This window comes from Podarcis vaucheri, assembly GCF_965113315.1.
Source record: "Podarcis vaucheri genome assembly, chromosome: 8".
Classification (NCBI taxonomy): Eukaryota; Metazoa; Chordata; class Lepidosauria; order Squamata; family Lacertidae; genus Podarcis; species Podarcis vaucheri.
The window spans coordinates 38,905,151-38,926,472 of NC_138766.1; the positions used below are offsets into that span (position 1 = coordinate 38,905,151).

A 21,322-nucleotide genomic window follows, 5' to 3' on the forward strand; every position below is an offset into this window, starting at 1 on the left:
AGCCACGATTTGTCTTAGGTTCTCTCCAAACACACCACAAGCTGCAACCAATGATGAAGTGTCATGCAAGCAAGGCCACTGAATCAGACCATCTAGCTCAGTATTGTCTCCACTGACCGCCAACAGCTTTCCAGAGTTTCAGAGAGGAGTCTTTCCCAGTTACACCTGGAGATTTGGGGAAGGTGGGGGGTGAACTTAGGACCTTTTACATGCAAATCAGCTGCTCGGCCACTAAGCTTCAGCTTTGCTAAGCACCTTCAAATCACAGATAAAAGACAGTACCCCAATGTTTTAAATAAACAAACATGAAATCAAAGACACCAAGCTTGACAAGTATCCTTTTGCCATCTTTGTTCTGAAAAATCCTTGAAATTATTCAGCGATCAGCCTGGTTTTCTGTAACCCTTAATTTACTCTGCATTTCAATCAAGGTTTTTAATTCAGAGTGTCGGGGGGGGGGTCACAACAACAAACTTATTCAAAAGCGAATAGCATGCAACACGTGTAACAAATAATATCCTGTTCTAATCACATATGCCTATGTCTAGCGTCTAGTGAAACCATCAAACATTAGATTACTGTCCTGCCATTAGATTCCGCGACAACAATGCAGAAGCAATCTCTTGTACTGGCTTCACTTTCAATTCCAAAAGTTCTCTTTTGCAGCTTGGACTTGCAGGAAACAAAGAGGAAAAGTTCTCTTTGCTTCACTCACCGCAGTTCCAAAACAGCCTTCTAAAGATGGCTGCCAACAGCTCCACAAAGGAAAATGAAGCTTTCGGCCCTTCATAACACAAAAGAACATAGCCAGGCTATGAACATATAATTTTGGGGAACTCCACAACTCCTTTGAAACTTACAAGAAAACCTCATAACCAACCTGCTCCTAGGAGTTCAGGATGTCTTAGAAAGAAGTCAATCAGGCATCCTTTTTGCCTGATCACTAGTTCCAAACTGCACTCCACGTCTTCTCACTCTGTATTTTTTAAAGGAACATATGCAAGTGGCTTACACTTACATATAGTGTAACAGGTGTGTGTCCATTCAAATCAAGGATGGAGAACATTTGTCACTAGAAATTGATGAACTTCAGCTCCCATCGGCCTCAGCTAGCCTGGTTGATGGACAGGGGTTATGCAAGTTTCGGTTCAGCAACACCTGGAGGGCCGCAGGTTCCTCACACTTGATTTAAATGATAACAGCTCCAGCTTGTAGTGATTGCACACGTGAAGCTTTTGCAAAGCAATCTGAGCACCAGAACTCTCATACAGTGGGAATCAGCCCTGCAAACAGGCTTCCTGAATCAGTTTCCTACCATGCAGATTATACAGCAAGCACTGGCTGAATTCGGGATGCAGTGAAACATGGCTATTAAACAAGTGGCAGCCAGTCCTGACATTGGATCCCTAAAATTTCTGACCGCCACTCGAGTCCATTAAAAGATTCCTATAAGAGGCACAGCATTTCCAAACTGCCGATAATTCATCAGGCTCTCTCTGGTTTCAAGGGGAACCTAATTTACGTGCTTGCTTCCAGAAACTTTGACAACCGCACATACATAAATGCATACATACATAATTTTATTTGTATGCTGCCTTTCCAGAGTTCAAACCATGCTCAAGGTGGTTTGGAAAAAATTACATAACTACAACATAACAGAAGTAGTTATAAACAATAAATAGAACATTAAAAAATACACACAAAAACTGAAGAATTTCTGCACAAATCGCAATAAGATTTAAAACAAAGATACAAAAAGCTAACAGCAACAACCCCCTGCAGGCAACACCCCAGCCAAAGAGTCTGTTCAGCAGCCTCAGCTTCTGTAGCTGGAGTCAGTCATAGCCCTGCCCTCCCAGGTAGAAAAAGGCCTGAGGGACAGGGAGCAGGTCTTCACAGCCAAGATGATCTCTTTGCAGCCAAGGAGCAATGTTCATGCTATTTAAATGAAAATGAAGGAAACGTATGAAAGAGGATCTTTATTTATTTAGCATATTTCACCCGAAGGTCCCAGAGTTAGACCACATAGTATTGTAAATGGAATAAAACAATAATAAGAAAACCAGGCAACATAAATTCTGTACAAATAAGCTTAAGCTTATCCTAACTTAATCGTTTGAGCACCTTTCTACATTTTTCAATCCTAAGCCACCCTTAATCATTTTTGTTCTGGCTTTCCATTTGTGTTCAGTAGTTCTTGTCTTAGTCCAGTTTCCCCACCCCCTCCTGATTTCTGTCTTGATTATAATTTTTTAAAATACTGATGTTCCAAGTTAAATCAGTTTATTCTATCTATCCACCTACACACACAAATGTGGACTCACACAAACATATTGCAAGTGTTTTTTCATAGCAATGCATTGGCTTTGTACCAGATTCAGATAATTAGTAAAAGTTATTATAATTGTATTCCTAGAAATAGGTGTAGCAAAGTGTATTTGAGTGCGTGTCTGTGTTTTAAAACTCAGTGTATGTATATGAGACAAAATGAGAGAGGGGGAGAGAGAAAGAGAGAGTGCACACCACGAATTATCTATGCATAAAGAAATTAAAAGAGGTTTTTTTTCCAGAGCAATTGAAGCCCATCTCTTGAACAATGACGACAGCTCCTCATTTTCGACAACAATAGAGGGCACGTAGGAGTCAGGCTCATTAGAATATCTGTGGCTCTTTTCACTTCTCTCTGCATTAAGCCCCCATAATGTCAGTTGTCACTTATTAATGACAATTAACTAGTAATCAGTAGTGAGACTCTTCGAGGTGGTCCTTGCCTGACAGGTGAAGAAAGAGAACATTGCGTAGTGCTATGCAGTGACATGGAACCTTCAAAGGGAGCACAGCATTTCCATAAATTATTTCAGAAAGAAATTTTCTTTTATATATTCTCTTTAAAGCTTAAGGATCTTTAACCCCTAAAAGGACTATGCTTATTCTGATGGCCTCACATTCCCCAAAGGCTGTTACGAATGCAATAAAAGCTGGCACTACCTTACCCCTCTAAGATGTAGGATATGTTCCAAAGCCTAGACTGCCTACGAATCCATTTGGTACCCTTATGTATTCTACGGTCTTATGGAACAAACACAACATATCACCTTGGGAAGCTAGTAGATAATGAGAAAGATGTGGGGTGAAACTTTACACCCTTTGGGGTTACTCTTTATGTATGCATTTGCAAAAAATAATCATCATATTTTGACCAGGAATAAATACATGCAACTGCAATGTCTGAGTGCGTGTTCCTTTCCGTCACAATAGTGGATAACATTTGTTCAGTCTGGACATTTCTCTCTCTGCTTGGATTATTAATAGCTGACCACTATAATAAACAAGGGACATGGGTGGTGCTGTGGGTTAAACCAGTGTTTCCCAAACGTTTTTGGGCAACGGCACACCTGTTTACCGGGAAAAAATCTCGCGGCACACCACCATTAAAGCCCCGCCCCGTGACGTCAGCACGCAGCGTCACGCCGGGAGGGACGCACAAAAGTGAACGTTTTTTCCCTTCCCCTTGCCGGGGTGGGAGGAGGCAGCAGAGCGAGGGACTGAGGGACGGCGGCAGCTGAGGCGGCGGCGGCTGTTGTGGTGGTGGCGGCGATAGACGGCGGAGGAGGAGCCGTCGCCGGGAGTTGCTGCTGCTGCTGTTGCTGCCCGGACATGCCGGCCTCCTCCTCCTCCGCTGTCTCGCGCTCCTCCCTTTTGCGCGCGCTGCCCCGCCGCTCGGCACCACCACCGCGAAGCCGCCCCCGGCTCGCCGCGGATCCTCGCCGCCCCGCCTCTCGCCGCCCGACTCGCCCGCCTCCCTCCCACGGCACACCAGCCGGTGTCTCACGGCACACTAGTGTGCCGCGGAACACCGGTTGGGAAACACTGGGTTAAACCACTAAGCCTAGGACTTGCCAATCAGAAGGTCGGCAGTTCGAATCCCCACAACGGGATGAGCTCCTGTTCCTTGGTCCCTGCTCCTGCCAACCTAGCAGTTCGAAAGCACGCCAAGTGCAAGTAGATAAATAGGTACCGCTGTGGCAGGAAGGTAAACGGCGTTTCCGTACGCTGCTTTGGTTTGCCAGAAGTGGCTTAGTCATGCTGGCCACATGACCCGGAAGCTGTACGCCGGCTCCCTTGGCCAATAAAGCGAGATGAGTGCTGCAACCCCAGAGTCGTCCACGACTGGACCTAATGGTCAGGGGTCCCTTTACCTTTATAATAAACAAAGTGCTTACATTTTGAATGGCATATAGTTCCATGGCTTGAGCCTAAGGCTGAATTTTAAAATACACTTACTAGGGAGTAAGTCTTACTGAACACTGTGGGATAGACGGAGTAAACACATAGAATGGTGCTGGAATCCCACTCAAGTTGATAAACATTCTTCCATCGCCCCTGTTAAATATGCTTAGGGTTACAGGCTAATTTGGCTTTACCTAATTTGACTTTACCTAAATGTAAAGCACATTTTCCCTCCTGGTTAAGCTGCAGTTCTTTTCAGGGCTTACTTCTAAGTAGGCATGCCTAGGATTCCACTGCAAATCTAGTGCTAAATCTAGCAGCGCAGAACGCAGCAAACCTTTTCATTTTTTCATACGGGAAATGAAATATACCCGGATTTTCACTCTATAACAGCTGAGGTAGAGAACCTATGGCCTTTCAGGTGCTGGAGGATTCCAACTCCCTTCAGCCCCAGCCAGCATGGCCAACTGTCAGGGATGATGGGAGTTGTAGTGCGGCACACAGATGCTTCCTCACCCCTTATGATGGCAAGTTTATTCCTCATCCTTATCCTTTAAAATCCTAAATATGGATGGTATTGAACTCCGTTTTACTCAGAGTAGGCCCACTGAAATTAATGAACACGAGTAAGTTGATAACGGAAGGTAGTGTATGAAAACCTAAGAAAATAGAAATAATGATTCAATTAATAAATAGGCAACTTCTCCTATTTATGCTCAAACGCCATTCCATGTGTTGCCTTCTAAACTCAGGGTCTCCTAAAGAGGTACTGTCAGTTGCTTGAAACTTGCACATGCAGTTTTTGGCTGAGCAGGAGAGAACACGGCCTTCCCATCATTATTCATTTACATCACTCACATCACAAAACTTTCTCTGGGCAGTTCACGAACAATATAATGTTAAAAAAAACAATTAATATGCAGTAATATAAAATGCAACATTAGAATAATATTAGCATGGAATAAGAATCGGCAAGGCTAAAATGGGGTTTGAAGCTACACTAACAAAATGATTTGTAAAAGCTTGGAATTTTTTTTTTTACAAAATTTGCTAGGTGCTGAAAGGACATTAGTGTAAGCACCAAGCAAAGCTTTCTGGGGAGGGTATACTGCTGCAGCAGGGGTGCAATTACTGAAAAGGCCCTTTCAACTGTATCTCACTTGGTGGGGGCACTTGAAGAAGGTCTCAGATGAAGATTTCAAGGCACAGGTAGGTATGTGCAGAAAGAGGCAACCCTCCAGGTTCCCAAAGATGAAAAGTGTATTCCATATTTTGCTCTCCATGAAATGTAGTAGCACGTACCATGTAGAACAGAAGTTTCCTTTACACTTCTGAAAATCTCTCCCCCTTCTGTGAACCCTACTGAGTCCTTTGCCAGCGATTAGGAACATTCTAATGCAACCAGAGTTAATACTGAATAGTGAGAATAGTAATAGTAATGATAATAATAAAAATTATCATGCAAAATGCAATACTTTTTGAGATAGAGCAGCATTCACTTTTGCTGGCCCGGAACTCAAGCCTCACCATTTCTTTGCTTCAGTGGAAAGCTGGAGTGGTTAAAAGGAAAGAAAGCCACCTGGAACATTTAAACACTTGCTCCCTTTCAAAAGGCATGGCTGCTGTGTTTTTTCCTCCCTCAAAACCTACAGAAGGATGGTGACTTGCTGAGTTGCTCTGCCAATTCTCATTGTTTTGTTGGAGGATGGCTCTTTTGTGACATTGAGCTTGTAACTGTGCTTCCATGACAACAAATAAGATGTTATACATTGGAACCTCACAGTGACAAACTAAGTCTAACCAGGGCTTAAAGAAAAATGTTACATTTAACAGAACAATCGGGGGAAAGGAATGACAGCAGAAAATGTGGGCAAGGGCGCATGTATGTGCGCTGTCTAAGCGTTTGTGCGATTTCTAGACTGGGAATACAAGGGGTTTCCTATGGGTTTATGTCATGACCAAGTTTCTTCACCGTTTAATATCGTTTGACTCATTCAGGAGGGGAGGAAATCAATTAAACACTGATAGAAAGAAAATTATGCACATATGTAAAAATACAAACAATTGCAATAAAAACAGCACTGCAGTCAGTCCGCCCAGCCAAAAAAAAAGCCTGTTGAAACAAGAAGGACAAGATGGAGGGAGCTTCTCTAGGAAAGGGGCTCCAAATCCGGGGGGGGCAGCCGCCACTAAGGCCCTCTCGCATGTCCCTACCAAGCATGCCTGTGAGGGTGGCAGGACCAAATAAAGGATCTCTCCCAAAGATTTTTAAACCCAGGGCAGGTTCATATGGGGGAGTGTGTGTGTATAATGCAAGTGTGGATTTAGTCTATATGTGAGTGGGTAGAGAGACGAAATGGGAAGCATAAGAGGAATTTTCTCTGCAGACAAAATCATACCTGTAAATTTGCACAGGACATCACTTACTGACTTTTATTTGCGTGGTTTGTTTTACTTTCGGTTTTGTTTTATTATGCAATCTGTGCTTTCATTTCATATTTTTATGTTGTGAACCTCCCCTGTGATCTTCGGGTGAAGGACAGTAAAGAAATGTAACAAATAATATTAATTCTTATTTCAAATACGTATACTACCACAGATTTGCATGGCAGCTAACAAAAATACTTTAAAAATTAAAACAAAAGCACAATAATCAAACAACTAAAATTTCTTATAAAACAGCAGAAAAGGGCAACATAAAACACTTTATATACCTCCCTTTGTTCTCAAATGATTGATCAAATCAATTGTTGTAACTTGATGCTGAATGAAGAGTGGATACCAAGCACATCATGGAAAATTCCATAGCCTGGGTGGCTGTTCCTGGTCACTTCTCTATTCTCAGGTTTGAGGGCACTATGAACAGGAACAAAGGCCTCAGTGGTTTAGCAGGCACATATGGGAAATGGTACCTTAGTCACAGACGAGTCACTGCTTTTCACATGAACCATGGTTTGCAGTAATGCACATGTAACATGAAACCATGGTTAACACTGGGAAAGGAAGGAGTCACTTCAGAGAAGAAAAAATGAAAGATGCATGTGTTCACAAGTCTGGCGTCTGCATTGTAAATCATAGCTTATTGGGTTTCAATAGTATAACTGCACTCAACAGTGTAAAACATAATACATACCCACCAACTGCCCTGGAAAATCAGAACATCCTGTTTCCCCACTGTGAGAGTACAGTGGCCATTTGGAGCACCTTGCTCTAGAGCAATTTCGAGCCAAGGTCTCGCCCTGAAAAAAGTGTTTTTTGGAGATCTGCAATCTCATGCTGTGCCGCAAAATGTGTGTTTCAGGGCACAGTGCCTGATGAAAGCACTTTTTTGGGTCCACGAGCTCACATGGGTAAATATTAATATATATATATATAATGAACTAGAACTTTTATAAAGCACTAGGCCCCTTCAGAGGGGTATGTGAACAATTCTGAAGCATACCATCCTCCGCAACAAAATAACTACATTGAATTCAAGCTATTTGACTAACAAAAGGGGGCAAACCAAGATCCTTCTTGTTCCTATTGTTGGCAAAATGTAAACACTGAAAGATGCATTGAAGACAAAAGGTAGCTTGCGCTGCTCTTGAAAGGAGAGAGACACAATAAATGTTGAATGTTTTAACAGAATAAAGAGAGGCTTACAATATGTATGCAGGCCCTGAGGCACTTACAGTTTCCTTTCTTTATGAGTGGCTTGGAAAGGTTATGTAGGTCGCTTACTTATGGCAGCCGATGTTAATAAAATGCCCACCTTTCCTAAATTGCTTTAGAGTAAAAAATATACATATACACATACATAGCGCACACATTGCAGAGACATTCCCTCAGTAGTGATCTCCAGTTCAATGGATAAATATTGAATTTCTAAACTCTGTCGCACAGCCCTTTGTGCAGTGCCGCTAAATAAAACCAAAATACAACCAAGGTCTTGGGAGAAATCATACTTCACCTACCTTGCCATTTCCATACTTCACCATGTGGTATTCTCAGAATGTTTGCCTTAATGCAATTGATCAAACACAGGGATGAAGGATTGTCCAGTCACAGTCTTCCTTGCTGCTTAAAAAAAAGTGATTTTAATACCAGAACCATACAAAACTCATCAGTGATGCCATGAAATGCCTCAAAGACAGCAGGGTCATCTAGCGTTGAGACCCCTCTCTACACCTAGCATTTCCAAGGGAACTTTCCCGCCATTTGTATTAGGTCAGATCCCACTTTAGAGCTGTTATTTGTCCCAGGCAACCTCTTCACCTACAACTAAATATCCCGTAATCATGTTTGCAGGCCTGAAGCAAAACAAACAATGATTTCTAAGGCTATTACGGAAAGAAGAAGAAGAATTAAGCCTATGGCAGCAAAGCACAATCTTATTTTACGTAATAACTTCAAAAGTTTTGTTTCTTCTTCTATAATCCCTTGGGCCTAAAATGCATAATCACCCGGTAATTGAAGTGAAACAAAATACCTAAATAGCTCAATCCCCTACAGAACACAGGTATTTACCAGTGGAGGTGGGGGAGGAAATTTAAAAGACCTCTGTGGCATGTTCTGGCACTAGCTGAATATGCTTTCCAGATACAACATGGGCTTGGCTAACCTGAAATCAGTAGAGAAAACTGAAGAATGCTGGCTTGAAAATAGGACTTTAAATAATGTACACGGTCTTTTTAAAAGCGAAGGATCTTGGCTTCCGTTGCTCTGGTTGTTGTTTTTAAACACACACACATTCATTTTGATAAAAAAAACACCAAACAGAGTAAGCAACATGGCACCCTCAGAGTACTATTGGACTACAAGTCCCACTATCCATGACACTGCTGGCTGGCAATGATGAGTGTTGCACTCCAGCAATATCTAGAGGGCACCACATTAGCTATTCCTAAACAACTTTTTAGGACACATTACAATTTTGTAATTGCAAGTTACAAAAGAAATATACAAGCATATTAAGGCTGCAAGCATTCACCAGCGAAATCAGTTTTGCCATTAAGCAGTTAAGTATGGGTAGCGGTCCACAATCCATTTATTTGCGAGCAATTCCATAAAGGCGTTGGTTCTACTCCAAATGGAAGTTGTTAATGGCCAGAAAGATCTTATATACAGAACTGTAGGGTAAAAAAAAAAGCTCTGTTACATATTGGTAAAAGTCCAAAGAATCTGTGCTCATCTTTTGATTCTGGCAAGATGATTTCCCAAACAATTAAAATCTGGTCATTATAATTACATGCTGTTCCTAAACATGGTCACACCTGTATCTATATTTGTCTACCATGGTTTCAGAAACTGTGCATTTCATTAACATCTACAGACACATTTGCTGGTGCACATCTTTGAACAAGCAGGAGATACTTGGCGAGAAAGCTTTTTCAGCACTAACCAGGCCCAAAATAGCACCATTCCTGATTTACAGCAACATATATTTTCATTTACTAACTGATCCATTTATAAAGAAAAAAGACAGCTGATCCATTTAAAATCGGGTTGTCTCCATCCATCCAAGTCACGACAGCAATACCTGAAAAGCAAACCTCTCAGAGGTGCTCCCACAGAATACCCATTCAAAATATGTAATGGATAGTGGATGCCTGGCTTTCACATGCATTAATTGTCACAGTACTCATAGCATGGAGCAAAGAAGGCCCTGACAGCTCACTTTTACATTCTAAGTGACATCTGCATTGAACAGAACAGAAATAAAGATTAAGGGAAACACCTGATGTGATAGCACTCAGCTTTACTTCAAAATGCAATATTTAAAAAGTACAGGTCTGTCTTCTTGTATTCTAAGTAAGAACTAATGTCAAAGCCTCAGAGGACTATAAGAATATGAAAAAGTACCAGCTGTTTTCTGGGCTTGTGCATTATAGTCTTTCTTTCTTGCCACTAACAAGAGGTAAGAGCCATCTGCATGTAACCTTGGAATGCACTCACAACTACTTTTTCTCCCCAGTTTTTAGTGAAGCACAACATCTAAGCCATGATCATAGCTGTATACCTGAAGGAACGTCTCCACCCCCATTGTTCTGCCCGGACACTGAGGTCCAGCACCGAGGGCCTTCTGGCGGTTCCCTCGCTGCGAGAAGCCAAGTTACAGGGAACCAGGCAAAGGGCCTTCTCAGTAGTAGCACCCACCCTGTGGAACACCCTCCCACCAGATGTCAAAGAGAAAAACAACTACCAGACTTTTAGAAGACATCTGAAGGCAGCCCTGTTTAGGGAAGCTTTTAATGTTTGATGGACTATTGTATTTTAATATTTTGTTGGAAGCAGCCCAGAGTGGCTGGGGAAACCCAGCGGATGGGCGGGGTATAAATAATAAATTATTATTATTATTATTATTATTATTATTATTATTATTATTATTATTATTATTATTATTATGATCAAGCCCTTTCCTCCTTAACCACAATCTGAAGCCAAGGGTAAACCTTGGCTTCTAAATTCGGATTGTGACACAGGTGAGCTTAACCCTTTCCTGCTTAAATTTGTCCTACCGAAAGCTGCCCTTTCTCCAGATTTGCCCTGATATGCATGCAACTTTTCCTAGTTGAGGCAAACAGTCACCTGGGAGTGGAATTTTCAACAAGACAAATTCCCACCAGCCCCAGCCAGCATGGCCAATGATCAGAGATGATGGAAGTTATAGACCAGCAATATCTAGAGGGCCACAGGTTCGTGGTTTAAACCACCTGCTCCTGTACTGTGGTCCCACTGCTGATTTCTATAACAGAAAAGGCATTACGATTTTCAGTGGCTGTTTTGGGGGTGCTTTGCTACCTGTGTTTTCAAAGCACAAATGGGGGCACGTGTAAATTCAGAAGCCTTACACAGCTCTCTAACTAACTTTTTGTGCCTCTCTCAGGAAAAAAAAAATGGCATTCATGGGATAATGTGTGAAGTCATCTCATGAAAATTTATATGCAGAAACAATGCGCCAGAATGGTTTGTGTGAATGTTCAAAAATGGATCCACAAGCAAAATCTTATATTTGTGTGGGAACCTACTTATGGAATAGGCTCCAGAAAATATTCTTTATCTAACAGAATTACTTACAAAACACACAGCCAGAACAACCAGGGGCAGAGTTTAGGTGTGTTTTTTTTAATCTTTGCAGATATTAAATAATTCTACACTATGCCAAGCTATGCACCCCTACTTTGCAAGAAAAATGTACAAAGCTTGGAGCCTACTTTACTCTAGTGAAATTCTGCTGTTAATTTACCTTTAGGAAAAGTTATGCATCATTTTTTCAAATGCATTGCATGAACAAGCATTGAAGTATGGTGTAAGGGCTTTCAATCACTAAAGGGCTATCAGCTACTGAAGAATCATTGAAATAAGTAGATTGGGAGTTACTTCTCATTTTGCTCCTGTCTGTCCTCTGTTGTAGGCTTGTTAATAATATGGGTGTGTTTCACTAGCAGTATCAGGCATGTTTTCGTGTTAAGGGATGTTAAGATAATGGAGTTTAAGGGTGAGAAATGAACAGGGAGTCAGGAAAGACCACCACAAAGGACAGAAGTTGCTATGGCAGTGGAGGCAAGTCAGACATCTTTGTGCCATCTCCACTGTTACTCAACCTTAGTAAATCTGCTGGCTTAACCACAGCTCCCTTGGGTCTGAAAGTGCTGCTTGCAAGCACCATGTTGTGTAAGGGAAAGGTGTTAACAATCCTTGATCTGATTTAGGATGAGCATGCTGACTGTGTTTCTAGCATTAAAACTTCATGGAATGAAGAGTGAGATGTAAATATCTCCCCTGTGTATCCACCAGGTATCAGACACACAACATCAAGCAATTTGGGGATGGGTGCAGTATCTGTAAAGATGGGTCTTTACAGATTCCATCTTCCTGGCAAGACACCTGATCAGCCACTTGTAAGGGGTCTGTAGCTGTTCCTGGGGACTCAAGACAGGATTGAGTTTCTGTTATTGCATTATCTATACCGCTGCCTAACATTCTGCCTGTCTGGGCTGGCAGTGGTGTTGAGGACCCCAAAACATATGGTCTTTGGGAGCCTGTAACATAAATGGGTTGGCTTGGGATTTTATGGCTGCTATAACAACCATGGATATGTGTCAAATGACATACAGTCCAACACATGCAACAGGACACACTTTAGATCTTATTTCATGTTCTGGTTTAGGACTATATTGATCTGTGACTGGGGGAGCCAATGACATTCTCCATTGTCATGAGCAGATCTTTATCTGACAAAGTTAAACCTTTTCACGGACATGGGTGAGAAACAGATTTAGGACTTACTTTGCAGCGGAGATGGTAGCAAAGAAATCTTACTTTTTCACAATTGCTTCTACACAATGTCGGCCAGTGGAGCTTTTCTAGGTAGCAAGGCTTGGGAGAACAGGTGATAAGAGGTCAGAGGACTCAAAAGGTTGCTGTGACCAATTTAGATTAATTTTGCAGAGAAAAACCACTCGCATTCATACCAACTTGGATGATGTGGTTTTGGCAGAATCAAGAGACGGATGTCTTGACAACCATATGTCAGGAGTGCTCTGATGGTGTTTCCTGCTTGGCAGGGGGTTGGACTCGATGGCCCTTGTGGTCTATTCCAACTCTATGATTCTATGTAGCCAGGACACCATGTTGTCATGATTTATTAGACACGGTTGCATTTGTGTAGCCTGAGGATGTGGACAAGCTTCCTGGAGTTTTGTGCTCCACCATTTGCTCCATGCATCCTGACCCTTCCCAGGTATTAAAATCTGAGCTCAATGTTTGGATTTCAGAGCCGGTGAATGCATCTCTGACAGACAATGCAAGAATCACAGCTAAATAATCCCTGGCAGATGGCCATCCAACCTCTGCTTAAAAACCTGCAATGAAGGTGAGTCACCTTTTCATATTCTTATAGCCCAGTACATTTACTCCTTTCACATTACTTTCATATTCTTAGGGTTTGACATTGGCATGATCCCATAATCCCATAGAGTGGCAGTGGTCTTCAACTGGTCCAGACTTGGTCCAGAACAAAGGCCCATCTCTGAATCCCAATGGGATCCCACTTTCACTTTTGATTTGCACTTTAGTAAAAAGGCATGAGAATGTGGTTGGCCAGAAATGTGTATCTTATTAAGAAATGGCTCATTTAGTTCCCCAGCCACATTGCAGTACTCATGGATAATGATAAAATGAGCATCTCATCAGGAGAAAGTGTCCTAGTGGCTGTTTGGTTTGGTCAGCCTAAGCTGGAGTCCAACATGGTGGCAACAGTTTTAAATACGATCTGCCTGCTTTGGCTTCTCAAACCACCTGTGGGTCCTCCTGACAACATACAGATGGGTACCGATTATGAGTTTATATACAGCTTGCGCCAGGGCAATGTTTAAAAAGGTCTTACATTTCAGGGATGAACACACCACTCATTCCTAACCGGTAAAGTCACAAGTTTGCATCCATGAGCATCTGTAAACCATTGCAATAACATTCTGAGGTATCACTAATACATAGGCAGCAGAACGCAGCATATTAGAATACACAAATGACGCCAAACATACTTCAGCTTGAAACCTCTTCGCTGCTGAAATGAAGACCTCAAAGGCAAAGTAATGACGACATCACAATATACATAAATCAAGAACTGCATGTGGGTTTATTTTACACTTGAGAAAACAGTGGATTTAATTGTGTGAACCAAAAAAAAAAAAAAGTACTGTACAATATTAATGATAAAACATCAAAATGTATAATTCATAGTGCATTGCTTGCTTTATTTTTATTTATTTATTTATTTTGTCAGATAGTTCCTTTGAGTACATGCATCTGGGAAGATGCAGGTGCCAGTAAAATTTCTCTATTTAACTCAAGCTGCAGGAACTAAATTTTATTCAAAAAAAGTGTGGTTTTACATTATATACACAGAAATTGAATATAAAATGACAATATAAAAAGTTAAAAGAGAAAAGCATACAGCCAGAAGGTACAAAGGAAGTTGAACAGTTTAAAATGGTACGATATGTAACATGTACTTTTTTTCCCCCCTAAGCTGATGCTGGCAATTTACAAGGAACTGAATCCAACACTTGCCCCACTTTTTTCTGTTTTGTTTTAAATGTACCAATGCAGCACACTATAGAAAGGTCAGCTTGTACCAAAGCTTACATTTGTAAATAACTATAAACTGCAGTATCTTACAGGAAAAAAAGAAAAGGGGGGGGGGAAGCATTTGTACATTTTTTTAAAAATAACTTGCATACTTTTTTTTGCCAGCCAAGTGGCAATTTTCAGCATCCAGAGGATTTGGGCATAGTGGCAACTTGGTTTATTATTTTTATTTTCTTAAACACGACTGTGGTTTTCTAACCCCTTGAGCACTTCATAGCTTTTCATCATTGTCAAAGAACTGCATGCATCTTTTCTCTGCAAATCAGACTGCAATTTTCAAAAGGGCTTTTTTTTTACATTTTAACACAGTTTTGTTAATATGAAATGCCTTTTTTAAAATTAAAACACAAAACCTTCTTTTGGGAAAGGCACAACAATGCTATTACAGTCCTCAGAGGGTTAAAAAAACTGACACTACGGGGTTCTGTGACCTTTATTGTCATGGCAACTTTGTAATTTTAGGATGTCTTTTTGTTATTGTTCTTTGTGTCTTTCTTTACGGCTAAATTAACGTCTCTCAATAGTGTCTCCCACTATATTCTACAAAAAGATAGCTTAACATCAAGGACAGATGTTGAAAATAAAGGTCAGACTTTGACTCACAGAAAAAGAAAAGAAAGGTTTTAAAAAAACATGCACAGATCAGACAAAGAGCATATAAATATAACTACAAAATGTATGTAAGAAAAACCAAGGTCCAGATAGGCAGTTCAGCAACAAAAGTAAGACTGATTTCAGAGGCTCAGATCAGGCCTAGTGCAGTACTATGAAGAAGTTTAGTGCAATGTTCCTGTGGTCACTTGCATACCTGGCTGCTTACCTGGACGCTAATGTTTTTCTAACTCAGTTACATAGATCAGATGGTCCTCGGGGGATTTGCCATGTGTTTTACTAAGGTGCAGTTTCACTGCATGCTTGCTTGCAAAAGTTCGGTTACAGAGCTTACACTGGAATGTGGAGCCTGAGTCCTCCTCAGCAATTCCAAGTGAGCCTAAAGTCTTATTTGTGAGGACTTTTGAAACATTCTGCTGTTCTTGAATCTGATTTAGTGGCAATTTGGACAGGTCCTTCAAACTGAACCCTAAATGTGTCTCCAAGTGACTTATGTACGTAGAAGCAGTTCTGAACTGAGAGGCACAATCATTGCAAAAGAAAACAGGGTGACCTGTGTCCAAATTCTTTAAAAACTTAGTTCCACCTGTCCTCCTTAATTGATACTTCACATTGGCCAGCCAGTGGCTAATTGTGGTCATGGAAAGACCAGTAAACTTAGAGATATGTACCCGCTCCTGTGGGCCTAGGTCCGACATAATGTACTTGCCTTCAGGAGTCTCCCTCAAGCTAGAAGCAAACTGGGCTTGAAGGATTAGGAGATGCTGAGGGTTCCAGTTGGACTGCCTACCTTTCCTCTTGTGTACTGGGGACAGTTCGTCCAGCGTCTCCTCAAAGCTACTCCCATCCGCATCAGATTTCTCTGACACGGAAGACGGTGTCGAAGACTTGGGGGTCAAGCGCCCTGTGAGGTTCTTTACCATGTCGGAAATATCCATCAGGGCACTTTCCCTCAGAGGAGATGAGACCGAATCAGTCACGCTGGAAACCAGGGGCTTGTTTTTGGACTTCGTTAAATCAATAGGCTGATCGCTGTTCTCATAATAATACCGGTCGATAGCATCAGCTTGCTTGGCCGGAGTTGTCGAGTAAATGGGTTTGTCCAGCATACTGTTGCTAATTTTATATAACATAGCCAAAGGGTCCAAAGAAGGACTTACAGGGTTGGAAACTTTGCCTAAATGGGTATTCATGATGGATTGTAAAGCACTCAGTGGATTGATGAATGATGGCTCAGCTGAATGGTCTGTGATGATGCCCAAGTTATTACAGCCGTTTGTGACTTTTGCTTTAGGTAGCTCTGTACCATTAAGTGCATGAGGATCTGCTGGACTGTCCTTCTTGACCTTCTGCACTTCTGTTTCAGGGCCCTTTTTTTGCTGCTGCTGCTGTTGCTGCTGCTGTTGCTTGGTTTCCTCTGTTTTTGGAAAGTCTTTGTTCTCCTTAGCAGCAGGTGACAATGGCTTGACTGGAGAACATTTCTCTTTCTCCGCAGGCTTTTCTTCTTTTTTTATATTGATTTTGCCCGTGACCTTCTCCACCAGCTCCTCCATTGCAGAGACATTGCTTTTGTGAGGTGGTGGTGTCAGGTTCCCTGGCGAATGGATCAGTGCACTGTGTTCCGACGACAAGGATTTTACGCTGCTGGCGTACGATGGCTGCATCTGAACACTCTGCACAGCTGGCTGAATGGGCTTAACAGTCCCCGGAAGCTGGTAAGCTGCATGAATGCTTGGATAGCCTCCCCACGAAGGTGCTCCATTCTGGGCCTTGCTTATAGCTGTTGTCACTGTATTTTCCAGGGATTTTAATATATCTATCCCACCTTTAGGGCTTTCATCTAGATCTTCCTCTCTGAGGTACTGATACACAGCCGTTGGCTCAAATTTTTCCGCAGAGTCCTCATTCTCTTCTTTAATCTTTTTGTCTGTTTCACTAACGATCACCTTTTCCTTTTCCATTTCCTTCTTCTCCTCAGAAGTTGTAGATTCGGCCGGAGAATCGGGCTGCTTTTTAATATTTGCAGCTGGTAATCTCGTGTGTGTGGTGGGAGGCAAAGGGATGGACTGGATCTTTTCTTCTACCACAGGATCCAAGACTAGCTGTTTCCCCTTTTTGGAAGCAGAATTAGTTACTTTCAAAAAATGTCCCGTGACCATCATGTGAGCAGTCAGCTGCTGCAAAGTGTCGTGAGAACTGCCACACTCCATGCATTTTAGGATCTGGGCTTTGCGGGCCTCAAACTGCCAAGTGTAGCTAGCACCATTTTGATAGCCATAGCGGTTGTTTGGAGTCACGTAGGGGTTGGCAGTTTTCTGGTCTTTCCCTGCCTCGCTGAGTGTGCTCTCCGAAGTGATGGCCGTCGGCTCAGGTGAGCAAGGTGAAGCTAAGTCTTGAAGTGCTCGCTTTTTGGTAGAAGGCACCAGTTTGGTGATGGCTGGTACTGGTTCCTTCAGAGGCACTTTCTGGTAATGCTTTGTTTTTATCATGTGGACACTCAAGTCTTGCAAAGATTCAAACGAATGGCCGCAGTACATGCACTTGAGCACTTTCTGGGCGTCCTCTTTGCCTTCCATTTCCATAAGTGATCGCTTTCTGGGCTTTGACCACCGTTTGGTCTTTTCAGCTTCTTTATCTCGGTTGTCATCCCGATAATGTCCAGTTTCATTCATGTGCACTGTTAGCTCCACTAGTGTGTCATATGCTGCACTGCAGTCTTTGCACCGGAACTTACTGGCACCAGTGAACACAGAACCATACAGTTTATTGTTTTGCCGGTAAAGCTGCACTGTGCTGAATAGACTAGGTTCTGGGAGAAGTCCATATGAGGTCTGCTGCAGAGTTTTGGCTAATGCCGCTTGATGCCAGTCATAACCTGAGCCACCACTGTTATTGTTACTGTTACTAGTACTACTGATACTTGTAGTGATACTAGTGTTGGTACTGGTACTAGTACTGGTACTAGTACTAGTATTGGTACTTGGGGTAGTGATAGTAGAGTTGCTATTAGTGGTATTTTCCTTCTGGCTGTTTTCATTACTCTTTGATTTTTTTAAATCCAAAGCTAAACTAGACCAGCAAGACTCCGATAGTAAATTTGCATAGACAGCTTTTATTTGTGCCAAGCTGTCCTGTGGATAGGAAGCATTGTCCAAGCATTGGTGATCTTCTCTCTCTTCTTTGGAGGAAGTGCTTTTGAAATGAGCCAGCTGGTCACTGTTTTCGCTGAATGGCGATCCATAACCTGCGTCCTGATTCGTTGCTGTGCTGACTGGAGAGTTCTGGTAACTTTGAGCCTCTTTGATCTCCGTTTCATCATTGCACATGTAGTCAGTTTCCTGGATGTCCAGAGGTAGTCCGTCATCCTCCACACTGTCTTCATCAATCTCTGCTGCTTTCAGTTCTTCCTCAGGAACATAAGCTAGAAAAATACATAAGAAAATAAAAATTCATTACAGAACGTACACATTTCGTTTCATTCCCACCACTGTTTCTACTACAGTGTGACTGAGGCTTACATTTTAGATCACATATCCCTATTTCTCAGCTTTATGAAGATACACATCCTGTCAATTTAAGCATGGCATTCGGCATTTTCAGTTGCAATTAAAAATATACCATGACATTTCAGCAGGATTTATGTTTAACTAACAGAATAACCTGGTATGAATAAAGCTTAAGAATTCATTCTTCAGCCACTTTTTCTGAATTGCAACACTTATTTTGCCACTGTAACTAATTGGGATTTTCTGGAATAAATTAGGTAAAAGGTTGTGTGTGGGTTTTTTTTAATTCATTTATTACATTTCTAAGTCTCATTTTATTTGTACAACAACTAAGGTCATCTGGTGAGTTTCAAAGGTAAGTAGGAATTTAAACTCAAATCTCTATCATCCAAGTCCAGCACTCAACACTACATACTACTTGAAGCACTCAACATGAGCAAAGAAGCATTTATAAAGTTATATGGTAACGAAGCAGGGTAGATGTAAAACAAATTTATCATGGAGATCAAATTAATCATCAATTATGAATTATTATTAAGAAGCGTGTGCTACTGTTACTTATATTAGTCCATTAATGCGAACAATGATTTGAAATATTTATATTTTTTTCCTTCCAAACCACCTTGTGAGTGGTGTTATGAAATAGCCCTAATTTTGATTAATTTTGAGATAGGCTGAGTTTAGAAAGGGAGTCTCCATTCCAGTCTTAAAAATGGAAGACACAAGAGAAGCCTCTTTCATTGCCAAGGGCCAGGTGTAGCACCTTCTATGAAATGCTGTCTTATCTGGCACAAAATAATCAACCCTCTGATATACCTGTTGCCTCCAACCCTGACCTCCTGGGCCATCCCTGGATATCGCTTATTAAATTGGCAAATCATAACCCCAAGGTTCTGCTGTGAAGACCTGGCTGGCAGCTAATGTCTTCAGTTGCATGTTTATTTCTACCCTTTTGTTTGTTTTGCTAAGCTGGGAAGAAACAAGATCGTCCGTAAGTTTACTTCCAGGCTATCACCACTTCAAAATGTGTCACACTCATTCTTACTCAGCCAGACAACATTTTAGACTTTGTTTTATTTTAATCATTAAACCCCAACTTGAACACAAAAGCTGAAGCTTTGGGCTCCAGAAGCTGGGAATCTTTCAGACACAGAGAGACGTCACCTTACTTCACAAAAGCAATCCTGTGAAACTTTTATCCTCCTTCTATATCTCCCTTTCTGTTTTAGAAAAGACCCCTATACACCCAGTGCCTCTCAAGTCACACAGATGATCAAGAAGTCCCAGTACCACTCATTTCAAAGACCTTTGCTCCAGAATTTTCCTAATTGGCTTAGAACCTGGTCCATCTTCTTCCAGTTCCGCCTTTCCTTTCCCACCCATGAACCAAGTCTCAGCATCCCATTGCTCTTTGACAAACCTTTTCTCCCCTTCTTCCCAACCAATCATGTCGTTGCCACTTTCTCTCCTCGATTCCCAACTTCTAAGCATCCCAAAACATTGGATTCTTACATGTAAAGCACACAATGTTACCTCTACTATTGTTATTTTACAGATGGCTCAGAGACATTAACATGAATAATCACATTTATTCCAATAGTCCCACTGAGCTTTATGGGAGTTACTTCCTCTTAAGTTTGTATAAGCAGCCTTAGAGCTATCTATGGTTGAAGATAAATTTGAACTTGCGTATCAGAGTTCCTAGATGGATAGTCCAATAGAGCACCTTGGCAATAATGGCAACTGAGCAAGACTATACACTTGGATTTGAAAGTAAGGTAAGAACAATTAGTCACTGGGCAAATCTGCTTTCCTCTACCCATTACTGAAAGGCTGAAATGTAAACGATGGTACAAATCGACAGGGGATTCTTTTTATTAGCGTTCCTGTTATCACAACATTAATTTAAGAAGCATTAAGATTTATGCATCTGAAATGATGCATGGTCGGATATAAATAGCGTTAAACATACCGCCACCAACCCAGTGACATCATTCATAGTGCAAAATTAGAGAATAGTTCATTTTTTAAAATGTTGAAACAGCTGTCAAAAAAGAGAAATACAAAAGGAACAATCCCAAGTATGGGGAGCCAATATAATTAATATAATATAATATAATATAATATAATAATATAATATAGTTGAACCAGTGTGAAGTCTGCTAGATCAAAACGCCATTCAAGAGTGGGCTACTGCCAACTGAGTCAATCTAAGCCTGGCAGAGGGAAAACATGCCTTATAAACAGAATTTGATTTACAGCACCCTTTTTGCCAACATATGTTACGCCAGATTACCAGGTTATGTGACCAGGATGATCCAGTGTGTGCTTAGTCCCACCCCACTCCCTCGGAACACTCATTTTTTCAGGGCATATGTTCCACAAATCTTGGCTTAGCTACAGCTGAGCCAGAATGAAGGCACTGTGACGAATCCTAACTTGCTCATTCTGGCAGATCTAGGGTTAGTATTGCTCCCTATGGCAGTGCTTTGCTACTGAAGGCTCTGTTCTATAGACTTAAAATATTTAAAATAAAAGGAAGGGGGGAAATGAAAAAGTTTTAAACCTTAACAGGTCAAAGAAATTTGTAGGAAAAAGCTGGAGCACCTAGAAAATTATTGGTGTGGTTTAGTTGACTTAAGGGAGCACTCCTATACACAAGAAGCTGGTGTCTTGAGTTGCACCACCCTTTTTGCCAGCTTAATTTATATCAGGTTGCCAGGTCATGTGACCAACCTGAATGGGTTTTGGATCCAGCCTAAATGCCCCCACCCTGTCCATTCCTACCCCCACCATGCCCCCCTTTCAGGGCTTACTCCAGTTTAAGATCTACCAGGCTT

At 41.5% G+C, this 21,322-nt stretch overlaps 1 protein-coding gene and 1 long non-coding RNA gene across 7 annotated transcripts in view; both read right to left on the reverse strand.

Annotated features, from left to right (window-relative positions):
- Window positions 1-1,599: 1,599 nt before the first annotated feature.
- Window positions 1,600-5,673, reverse strand: LOC309539820. Its single transcript, XR_014222985.1, has 3 exons — window positions 5,391-5,673; window positions 4,602-4,889; window positions 1,600-1,938 (listed from the first exon to the last, which is right to left on the reverse strand). It is a non-coding gene; the product is annotated as an uncharacterized lncRNA (long non-coding RNA).
- An 8,156-nt stretch (window positions 5,674-13,829) lies between these two features.
- TSHZ1 (teashirt zinc finger homeobox 1) overlaps window positions 13,830-21,322 on the reverse strand; it is a 79,561-nt gene continuing 72,068 nt past the window's right edge. For all 6 annotated transcript variants that reach the window (XM_082234957.1, XM_082234954.1, XM_082234956.1 and 3 more), the window contains one exon: window positions 13,830-18,397. In XM_082234957.1, coding sequence (XP_082091083.1) covers window positions 15,192-18,302 — 3,111 coding nt within the window. In that variant the 5' untranslated portion in view covers window positions 18,303-18,397 and the 3' untranslated portion in view covers window positions 13,830-15,191. The remainder of the gene's footprint in view (window positions 18,398-21,322) is intronic.